General features: G+C 42.4%; 1 protein-coding gene across 1 annotated transcript in view; it reads left to right on the forward strand.

Annotated features, from left to right (window-relative positions):
* The first annotated feature begins 329 nt into the window (after positions 1–329).
* Positions 330–11,541, forward strand: part of LOC107118572 (proton-coupled amino acid transporter 1-like) — a 34,662-nt gene continuing 23,450 nt past the window's right edge. Inside the window, exons 1-7 of the mRNA XM_015420935.1 lie at positions 330–567; positions 1,303–1,393; positions 3,297–3,385; positions 4,559–4,654; positions 5,555–5,639; positions 7,690–7,908; positions 9,324–9,422. Coding sequence (XP_015276421.1) covers positions 344–567; positions 1,303–1,393; positions 3,297–3,385; positions 4,559–4,654; positions 5,555–5,639; positions 7,690–7,908; positions 9,324–9,422 — 903 coding nt within the window. The 5' untranslated portion in view covers positions 330–343. The remainder of the gene's footprint in view (positions 568–1,302; positions 1,394–3,296; positions 3,386–4,558; positions 4,655–5,554; positions 5,640–7,689; positions 7,909–9,323; positions 9,423–11,541) is intronic.

Genomic DNA, 11,541 nt, shown 5'->3' on the forward strand with positions numbered 1-11,541 from the left:
CGGTACAGTTTGCTAACTTTGAATTCTTATGATGATCACGTTCAAGGTAGTGGTAATGGATGAACAACCTCAGAGCAGATATTCCCTCCTCCCCAGCTTTTATTTTTTTCTCCTTTGGGAATGGGGCAAGAGTGGGTGTTGGACTTTGTCACTCACTGTAATTATAGTTAAGTGCCCTTCATTGATCTGGAGTTTTCCTCCGAGTGTGCCACTGATGCAACTCGCAATGCGGGGGGCGGGGGGGGGCGTGTCACTATATAATGCTTCCCTGCAGAACCAGCTCAAGTAATAGAAGGAGAGCAGTCCTACAGCAGCAGTGTCACATCCAGAAAGACCTCAGGCCATGGACACAGCAGCAGCCCAGAGAGGGAACATTGAGTTAACGGGGGCTATGGTTTCTACTGTTGCTTCCCCTGCAGGCACGATGTCTGCCAGGAGGCTACGCAGTGAAGACTACAACGACTACAGTTCGACGGAAGCTTCTCCTGATAGCGGCCCCCCAGAGGGCTTAAGTGGCTTTTCCTCCCCATCGTCCTACCAGCGGTTTGGAGAAGCAGATGGGACGACGTAAGCATTTTTGTTCAGCATTCATGTATCCTAGCACATGAACTGTCTCCTCCTAGCTGGGGTGTGTGTGTGTGTGTGGGGGGGGGATAGGCAGGCTGCCTGCATCATGTAAGTGCATTTCAGGATATAATTATAAAAGAGCTAATGACCATTCGTGTATGATTGAACTTAGCTGATTTCAGTTGGGGGTAAGCATAACCATGCCCCCATATCCTTTATAGTGGCAAGTTTCAGATAATCTAGGTCTGTAACTGGAACTTTGTCTGGTTCCTTATTCCCATGGATGCAGTCATGCATTTTTTCTGTTATCCCTTCACATTATTTCCCCCAGGCTGTTCTGAACATGGATAACTTGTTCCTTGCCCACACTTGGTGTACTGAGACAGACCAAAATAACCATGGTTTGCATGCTCTCAGTTTATATCTTGGATTGCTTGAAGCCCCCTGTTCCTGACCTGTAGCGGTTATGTTTAGGAGACATTTAGGTTTTGCTGAAGCAAAAAAAGATATGATGAATTCATGGTTTGCTTCTAGGAAAAATGATGTTTCCAGATCTTAAAATGTGTTGTTTCTTAATCCTTCCTTTAAATCAAATATTTTTTTCTCCCTTTAAAAAAACAGCGAACGTCTGCTGTAGATTAGTATGTTCTCATAGTACGTTCTTATTATATTGGACATCTGTTTGAGAAGTCCTTTGCTTGATGATTTTTTTTGTTGACTCCCCCCCCCCCCCAGATGGTTTCAAACCTTAATACACCTCTTGAAAGGGAACATCGGCACAGGCTTGCTGGGGCTCCCGTTAGCTGTGAAAAATGCTGGTATTGTGGTAAGTTGTCTGCTGCTGAATTTAATATATTACAAATGTTGGTGTAAGGCAGTCATTCTTGGTTGCTTCTTATAGAAACTGATCTTGTTAGCTGGTTTCATCAACCCTGTGTATTCCTCTATGCTAAGGAATGACAGCTTGTGCTGATGGTTCAGGGAAGCTGTTAGAAGGAAAATGAGTTTCCCACCCCTAGCTGCCCGAGTAATTGTAAAATGTGACCATCTAATGATTGGCATCCAATAGGCTACTCTTTGAACTCTTGGTCAGCCTGAAACCATAAGGGAGTGACAAGGAGGCCTAAGTTAAGGCATGGGCCATTTCTCCCCATCACTGTGTCCCTCCATGGGGTCTGTTTCTGCTCATCAGGCAGGCAGAGATCTGGAGTATGTGTCCATACATGCAAGTATGGGGAGAAGGAATCCCCATTTATGGGAGTTGACTTGGCTTGCTTTGAAAGCTGCTCCAGTGACCTACTTCAGTCTAGGATGCAAGCAACACGGGAGCAAACTGTTAGAAAACATAGAATCATAGATTTAGAAGGTACCTCCGGGGTCATCTAGTCCAACCCTCTGCACAATGCAGGAAATTCACAAATATCTCGCCCTACACCCCCCCCCCCCGTGACCGCAGTTCCACACCCAGAAGATGACAAAAAACCCAACCCTGCAGGATCTCCAACCAAACTGGCCTGGAGAAAAAATTGCTTCCTGACCCCAAAGCATGTGCTAAGTGCTGTCTAAGCAAAAAGAAGGCAGCAGTTGCAGAGCTACTTTACATTTCCCAGCACTACGTTAATAACACATAAGCTAAAGATAGCTTCAGTGTCCTCTCCTTTCTTTGCTTATAGTAAGTTCTAACCAAACCCAGTAACTAACTACAAGGAAGTTCATGTTTTGTCCTTTACACAACATCAGTCCAGCTCAGCTTATTAAACAATGTATCTGTCATCCATGTAATTATTTCATAGGACAGAGGTATGTAGGTCATAACTTCAGGGCACTTCCTGAAGCTAGCGGCACACAGTGTCTTCACTTTCTAGCACGGATGTTATACTGTACCGGGTTCTCTGGGGACATGTACTCAAGATCACATAAGCTACAATTAGGCAATGTTAGATCAAAACAAAAGCATTTAGCTACAAACTGGTAGCCTATTTTAAATAATAATAATTACCTTTCAGTACTTTGGGTGTGTAAAGCTGCCATCGAGTCACAGCCATTGGGTTTTCAAGGCAAGAGACCAACAGAGTTGGTTTGCCATTGTCTTCTTCTGTGTAGCAACCCTGGCATTCCTTGGAGGTCTCCCATCCAAATACTGACCAGGGCCAACCCTGCTTAGCTTCTGAGATCTGATGAGATTGGGCTAGCCCGGACCACCAAGACGGGGCCTTTCAATACTAGGTGCTGTAAATAGAGTTATAGTAAATAATCCCTGACCACAGGCTTCCAAGCTGGCAAACAAGGTGATTTGGAAATGGAATAGAATAAAAAGAGGCAGCTTTAGAGGGTTACAAGAAAAGGTATGGGCATCATCTAGCCAAACTTAAGCTTTTTGACATTTGATTGATATTGAGAGCTAAGCATGTGCTAAAGTTGGGATGACAGATTCATGAAGGTGGAAAAAGGTGTGTCAGAAGACTCAAGGTTCTGGACTTTGAGAACAAGGGGGTGAACTGAGTGGGTTTTATGCAAACTAAATGCAAAGCAACATCAAGATGCCAAAATGGCAACGAGATGAGATTATAGAGGACACAGAGATGAAAACAAGGATCTTTGGTTTTTTGCAGGGTGTCTGTTTCTAGACCTTTGATAAAATGTTTGGTTTTACCAAAACAAATATTGCATTTCTTATTTTGGCCATAAGAGTGTGCTCTTAATCCTCTTCCCCTTTTCACGTTATTTAGATGGGCCCTATCAGTTTGTTTGTGATTGGAATAATCGCTGTGCACTGTATGCATATCCTGGTGAAGTGTGCCCATCATTTCTGCAACAAGTAAGACAAAAATACCTAACTCTTGCTGTTCTGCAAAGGAAGTGGCCCTAGTTTCCTTGGCAGCATCCCTCTCCTTTCTGTCTTCCGCACCTCCAGTCTTTGAGCAGATGTCAAACTCAATAGTTAGTCTTATCCTTCTAGAGCACCATGCTTTCATTTTCTCTTGCACCAAACCTGTGGGATAGGGATGGAAAATGACCTGTTTATTGGGGGAATTGAGGTGGACAGGTGGCAGCTTGCACCAAACCGGTGAGATAGGGATGAGAAATGACTTATTTATTAGGGAAATTGCGGTTGAGAGATGGCAGCTTGCCCAAGGACATCCACAGCTGGTCTTTAAGCCAAGCATTTCTAATGCGCTGTACATTGGACTATGATGTGTTTACGTGCAACACCTACCAGAATGGTCACTTGCAGTGTCCCCTCTAAGCTGAGTTAGTGTGAGCTAGCTCACAGTTTTTTAGCCTCTGACTCACAGATTTTTGTCTCAGCTCAGGAGGGATGGCTCCAAACAAACTAATTTATGCAGTAGCCAAATCACTTGCTCACAGCTTTAATGCCAGTAGCTCACAAAGTAGATTTTTTGCTCACAAGACTCCACAGCTTAGAGGGAACATTGGTCACTTGTACTGTCTGATCTACATGCATGTGAGCTTAACCCCCCCCCCTCATTTTATCCACTTTCCTGAGTGAGAGGGGAAGACTTCATTGCATGCAAAGGAAAAAGGCAATGCAGTGCCGATGGCACCTTGTTCCCTTGTTAAAGACAACTGAATGCCTTGTACAGCAGCAGGCAGCCTTCTGGACCTTGGCCACAATTTTAAAGATACTCCCCCACCCCGAACCGTAATGCTGTCCCAGTAGCTGTAGGCACACGATGGTGTTGCAAGTTTGTCTAGCTCAGATTCAGACATCAGATTCAAACTACCATCTCCACCTTGAGTGCATGTGAAATGACTGGGGAGTATTTGTAGAGCCTCGGAGCTCTTGAATATCTTGCCTAGGTTAAGCAGGAGAAATAGTGGCGATTTAACATGGTGCAGAAAAATAACAGAAATGTATCTATGTAATGGTGCCTTTGTTGCAACACAATGTGCTTTCTCTCCCAACGAATGATTTTGCAGCAAGCAGATCGAAAAATTCAGATGTGCTTTTTTCCGCCCCTCTCTCCAGACACCAAAAACCCTTTGTGGATTATGGGGATGCTGTGATGCATGGTCTGGAAGCCAGCCCCAGTGCCTGGCTCAGGAATCACTCCATCTGGGGAAGGTACATGTCTTTTTACATTTGGGGAACTATGGTCTGGTTGAGTGGTGTAAGTAGGCTGTGTAAGTAAAGAGAGTTTTAAATGGAAAAGTGGGATGTAGATTTTATAAAATAAGAGCTGATTTGGATTGTTACAGATAGCAGTGGAGCAAATGAGTTTCAGTTGAAGGGCCACCCTAGTCAAGCTGGCAGGAGATCTTTTTATAAAAATTCAACGCAGTGCAAGGTGCGTGTGCTGTTCCTTGTAGGGCAGACAGCAGGATTTTTTTTCAAGGGAGGAAGGCATTTAAATCAGAAAAGGGTTAAATCTTCTCTCTCTCTCTAGCCTTTTCCCCGACATGATTCAAAATTCCTAGTGGTTGCCTTAAACTAAAAGAAAGAAAAAATTAGAACCAGGTCACGTGTCTCCACCTTCTTGTCAAGTTTGACGGCAAAGATAAAGATCTTTAGATAATCACAAGACTCTGTCTGATTTCGGGGATGGGGAGCGCCCACTCCCAACTGGTATGTTTAGCATGGGGTCAGCATACATGGAACCAGCATATCACTTCTGTGAATTGGACAGACAACTAACTATGGTTGATAAGATATACCGTGCTTGTTGCAGGTTCTTGCTGTGCAAAGAACTTGACTAGGTCCTTAAGGCATTGATATGCCAACTTGATAAATGTAGTGTCGAAGAGCAGTATTTGTAAGCTTTTTGAATTGCCCTCTTGTTCCTAACCTTTTAGCGGTGTTTGCCAGCATGGCTTCAAATTTTGGGAACCACAAGGACTAGAAGTATTAAGTGAAGTTGTACTGCTTAGAGGCAACACTACTGAAATTTAAGCTGGAGTGTTTCAGACATGCTGAATTGTTATGATGACTTCAGTCTATAAATGGCATATCTTTTATTCTTTTCAGGCATATAGTGGGGTTTTTCTTGATTCTCACTCAGCTGGGGTTCTGCTGTGTGTATTTTGTATTTCTAGCTGACAATCTGAAACAGGTAAGATTTAATACGATGTTATTTTAAGGGTAGCATTAGGTGATGCTTCAAGAATGTAAGAATTCTCACAGTTTCAGCATCCCCATAACTGATGTAACCAACAGAAAAATCTTAAAATGGATAGAGAAAGTCTTATTTGTATATCTAGAGTTGTCCTTGCTAGCACAAAACTCTGTTATTATTTTTCTTGGGACACTTCAGTGGATTAGGTTTGATACCCTGTTGTATCTGGGTTGTGTTTGTATATGTTTTAGCCTAGATTAAGATGAGGGCCTTCTTCTGATGTACAGTGCCTTACAGAGGATGTAAATAAAGTGCTGGAAAGGTAATCCCTTAAAAACAAATTACCACTGTATACAGAATGTATGAATATGGGAAAAGTAATGTGTATGATCTATGATCTGATGTTAGCATGCAGTTTTCGGGAGCTGCATGCTTAGGATGGATGACTTGGGGGCTGATCTGTAAATAATAGTTATCTGTTACATGTCCAGAGGTAATCCCAGATTGTTCAGAAACCTCCTATATTTTAGTAAAATCCAAAGGATCCAGAGATGGGGGAGAAATGGCAATATTGCTCTTGGTCATTTGCTTTTTGTACGGGATAGAAGCTAGCCTTCATGTCATTGTGATTACTTTGTGCTGAGGTTGTGCCCACATGCATTTCTGCTACTTGCAAAGTTTCTCACAATTTATGATTAAAAATGTAAAAAGTATGTAATTTACAGTGTGATCCAGAGTTACTCCATTGATTTCAACAAGTTTAGACTGTAGTAACTCAGCACAGGACTGCCCTGTAAGCACTCTTTGAGAATACTAGGTCCGTGAAGCAAAGCAGATCTCTATTTCAGGACATGTTTTATTGAACAGCATAGTACTGTTTTAATCACAGTGACCTGGGGGTATGTATGATCCAGTCAATGTGAAAATTGAGTGATTGTGCTTTTTGGCTTCTCATCTTTCAGCTTGCTTGAAAAATTATTTAATGGGTTTTAACATTTTTAAAAATTCAGTTTAATGCAACACCCACTGGATGTAAGACTCCTACTGTGTATTTCACACAGACCCCAAACCCTCTTTTACTATGATACAGGCATAGCAAACCCCAAATCTTCTTATACTATGGAGACACAGCTGGAGTTAACCTGCAAACTCTTGATTGCACTTAGAGAGAACCTAGGTATAACAGCTGAGTGACTTTGTCTCCTCATGCTACTCTCCAGCCCACTTAGCTGTAAATGGTTTCCTACAGCTCTAAAGAATCAAAAGGTAGCTGTGCTATCTGTCAATATTGCTTCCTTTTGAACTTCAGGACACAGACTCTTTTCATCTCACCCAATGGCTTTAGCTTGACTTTTTGAAACTCACTAAAGTGCATGCCTTCCTTTTCATTGATCAGGACTTTGAATTCCACTTCAGAATCATAATGCAGCAGTGAGTGCAGCTCTCTAGTAAAAAGCCTTGTCCAGAAACTAGTATAGCTGGGCACCAGTGTTCCCTCTAAGCTGAGTTAGTGTGAGCTAGCTCACAGTTTTTTAGCCTCTAGCTCACAGATTTTTGCCTTAGCTCAGGAAGGAGGGCTCCAGAGCAAACTGATTTATGCAGCAGCCAAGTCACTTGCTCACAACTTTAATGTCAGTAGCTCACAAAGTAGAACTTTTGCTCACAAGACCCCACAGCTTAGAGGGAGCATTGCTGGGCACCCTATTCAGTTTGCATGCTAGGTGTGTCTGCAAATGTGCTTGTCACTCTCCTGGACAAGAAACAGCAGAGGTAGTTTTGTAACAAAAGAGGCAGACAAACTGCTCTTTGTGGTGTTGTAAACTAATAACTGCTTACTTGCTTAAACAAACTTGGATCCTCTTCAACAGGATTTCCAGTGTTACTGTGCATCTAATAGGGATCTTGATGCAGTGAATAGAATCTGTATTACAAGTATTTGTAGTCCTAGAATAATCTGTGGTCAAATTCTGGCTTATAGTAGGCATGGCAATCAAACAAAGAACTAGCCGTATTCAGAAGGGTTTTTTTTTTCTTGACTTCCTCTTAGGTGGTATCTGCTGCCAATGCTACAACCAGCTCCTGCGATGGCAACGAAACCATGGTGTTGGCTCCCACCATGGACTCCCGGTTATACATCTTGTCCTTGTTGCCATTTGTGGTACTGTTAGTCTTCATCCAGAACCTCAAGTTCCTTTCCATTTTCTCTATGCTGGCCAATCTTGCCATGATCTGCAGTCTGCTAATGATATACCAGTATATTGTCAGGGTACGTACAACATTCATGATAGCAATGGTAACACATTAGATGGACTTCTTTCAGAATTTTCCTGTGGTGCCATTGCAGGTGGCTGTCTGCCCTCTTGGTTTGTCTCCCTGTTGCACCTTCACTCAGCTGAAAAGGGCTTGCTTAATGTTCCTTCTTACGGGCAAGTCAGATTGGTCACTGTCTGCTCTAGAACAATTTTAGTGATGGCCTCCAAAATAGCTTCAGAAATGTCCCCTTGTTGCTGCTTTTTAGAAGGCTATGTAAAGGCAGCGTTATTTAGGCAGACAGTCATATGAAAAGCTGTTCTTGTGGGTGTCTTTGGTTTATATTAGGATTCTCTGTGTTCAGATGTTCTACAGTTATTGCTGTGGGTTTTTAAAAATTTAGGCTTTTAATATTGTACCCCTTTTCGAGTCCTGTTGGGAATAAGGCAGGTTAAAAATGACAGAAACAAATATGGTCCATCAGTGGGTAGCTTTAAATGTTAGATTCTTATTTTAAAGGTCCCAATCTGGAGCAAGGGGCTTCCACGCAAGAATCCTGAAACTTAAGGGTCAGGAGCCGTATAGATCTTTAGGCCATGAAAGGGTTTGCCATAGGTTCGCCACCACTGCTTTAGGCCATGAAAGGGTCGTGTATTAATGCAGCACAGGGATGGTGAACCCGTAACACCAGTTCTACAAGTGGCAGAGGTGTTAAGGCAAGACTTTCTCAGAACAGGTAGGTTTTGAAAAGGAACTTGAAGGATAAGATGGTGGAGTTCTTGGCACAGTGTGCAGCAAGAAAGAATAGACATAGTAGTTAAGAGAACACTTGGGGGACTTTGGGTGTGGCGAAATTGAAGGAACAAAGATTACATTTCAAGACAAGGGTAAAGGGTTTCTGCTGGCTGTGGAAGGGAGAGGAGCCCAGTGAAGGGATTTCAGAAGCACACTGCATAGGCTGGACAGGGACAGAAGTGAGTTGTTCTCAATAGAAGACTGAAATATGACAAAGAAAAGACAGTGAGAAAAAGGTTGCAGTGGCTGAGGAGGGGTCAGCCAGGGGATCTGTATTTTAGTTCATAAGAACCACGTGTTCACAGTGTTATGCAGGGAGAAACGGCATCATTCGGCAATAGAGTGAATATGGGTAGCAGGGAAGAATACAATATTTCAGACTTGTTTTATGGTATGCTTGGCCAAAATATTGGCCATTGACAGTATCACAAGACTACTGTGAGTATGGTATTGAGCACAAAGGGAAAACATATGAGATGCCGCATAAGCAGCTACTGTGGTGCTGATTGGCTTCTGCTTACAGTAGTTCACCAGTGTTCATATTCAATATGAGTAGCTTCCAGTTCCAAGTATCTTGATACTTTGTTTCCTTTGCTGTCACATCTAAGTTTCTTTTGTTTCTTTCTCCATTGTCAGGGCATTCCAGACCCTAGCTCCCTGACTCTTGTGGCTCAGTGGAAGACATACCCTCTGTTTTTTGGCACTGCGGTCTTTGCTTTTGAAGGCATTGGAGTGGTAAGTCTTGGCCCTAAGTAAGATGGGCCAACTTTGCTAGAAGCAGCATTAGAGTGTAATTGCATTAGGGCTCTCTTCAGTAGCTCTTTCTTGGTCGGCAGTGAATACAGCAACACTTGGTTATCCATCTGATGAGTCATCTGTGAGACTGATGATCCTGTGTAACTATTTCTATACGAAACTTTCCTCCTGCATCTGTTCCAGACTTCCAAGGTATATTCCTTTTGTGGTATATTGCCGAACAAATGTCTTGCGCGAGCATCAGTCCAGTAATGCCTGAGCGCTCTGAGATCAAACACTTTTTCAGATTGGCTTTTGTAGCATAAAATCATTATATAAAACTGGTTTTTCAGCACAGAGCAGTGGTGTGGGCGAGCAGCCTTCCCTGAACAGCATTGTTCTGCTGCCTCATTGGAGGGAAGGATAAAAATAGAAATGTTTGATCTATCCTGTTTTTTCTCTCTGGTAATTTCTCTCTGTTATCTTGCACTGACTTAGATTGAATTTGCAGTACTGATAGCTTTCTGGACTGCAGATACAATTCTGAGATGGATTAGTTGTAGAAGCGTAGCGTCTAATACAGGGAAAGCAATAGTACACCTATATTTGACACTGGTTAGGTCTCACCCAGAGTACTGGGTTCCATTCCAGTTGTCATATTGTGAAGAACATAGACAAATTGGTAAAGACAGCGAGAAAGATGCTCAAGGGTTTAAAGTATAATGCACATTTTTGTTTTGTACTTGTCTGAGGAAGCGAGGACTGACTTGCAAAAGTCTATGCTGGAATAAATTTGGTTATCCTTAAAGGTGTCACTTGATTTCCATTTCACTTTGCAACAGCAGACCAACAGCTACCATCATGAAATTAAACATCAGTTCTTGAATGACCTCAGTGTTTTGGGTTGAGAGTAGGAAGCTGAAAACTCTTAAAAGAAATAGTTTTCTTCCAGCATTGAAATTGTGACCTCAAAGTAAACTGTTTTATTGCAAAGGAACTTTAGGAACAGAAGGGAAAGGGAAATAGCTGAATTACAAGTTATTACAACACACGGAACAAGCACCCCGCCAGAACTTAACAGGGATATTGGTTTCTTATCCCATTACATATGCTAACTCATTCAGTCCTCACATATGTATTCTCACCAAGAAGGGCTATACATCCCCTATATTTTGACGTTTTTTCTTTTTTTAAAAGAATAGTATATTATAATAGTGATTGCAATGCAATATCTTGTTGATCTCTGATACAACACTGTACCCCAGGAAAAGGATTCTGTCAGTTAACTCCATGTTTTAGTGAAGCAAAATGTTATTACTACTCTTAAAAATTAAGAATATAATTGAATTTGGAATGCAATTTGGAATGGTAGATTTAAATGTAGTTCTCTGTTTTGGGGACAAGGAAAATACTCTACACAGCCAAGATGCTGTTAAGTTTGCCTCCATGCTGGAAAGGAGATGGATGGGGGTCTAAGGCCGGGATTCTCACAAATTAGGACACATCTGTTTCCAGTTCTGACACATTTATGTTGTTTTCCCCCCAACTGAACCCAAACAGATGATAACCAGAAACCGAGCTTGTCATTCTTTTGATCTGTTAAAAACAATCTTCACTATTTTGCATGCTGTTTTAACAAGCCACCGCTATATATACAACTCTGATATGTAACTCTGTTTCATTGTGTGACGAAGTGTGCGTGCACACGAAAGCTCATGCCTTGAATAAAACTTTGTTGGTTTTAAAGGTGCCCCTGGACTCTTAACTTTGTTCTACATGTTCACAAGTGTAAGAACAGTGGAGCAGTGAAGGCAGCCGACTTGCACAGGTGCAGAGTCTCCTGCTCTGGAGATTAAGGCAGCAGGGGATAAACGGTCTCAGATACGCCTCAGTCCCAAAGTGCAAGAGTCTGCATGTCACAGGGTTGCTCTGAGTATGCAAGTACTCTGTCAACCCCCAACCCCCCCCAAAGAAATCAATAGCTTTAACGGGTTACGCAAGCTCAGGAAATGTGTGGCTGTCTCCTGTCTGAAATGGCATTACCTTTAAAGCCTGGGACCATCATACCTGTGGGACTGCCTCTCCCCATATGAGTCCTGGAGAGCTCTATGCTCTTCCG

The sequence above is a fragment of the Gekko japonicus genome, unplaced genomic scaffold (genome assembly GCF_001447785.1).
Source record: "Gekko japonicus isolate JY-2015 unplaced genomic scaffold, Gekko_japonicus_V1.1 scaffold2826, whole genome shotgun sequence".
Lineage (NCBI taxonomy): Eukaryota > Metazoa > Chordata > Lepidosauria > Squamata > Gekkonidae > Gekko > Gekko japonicus.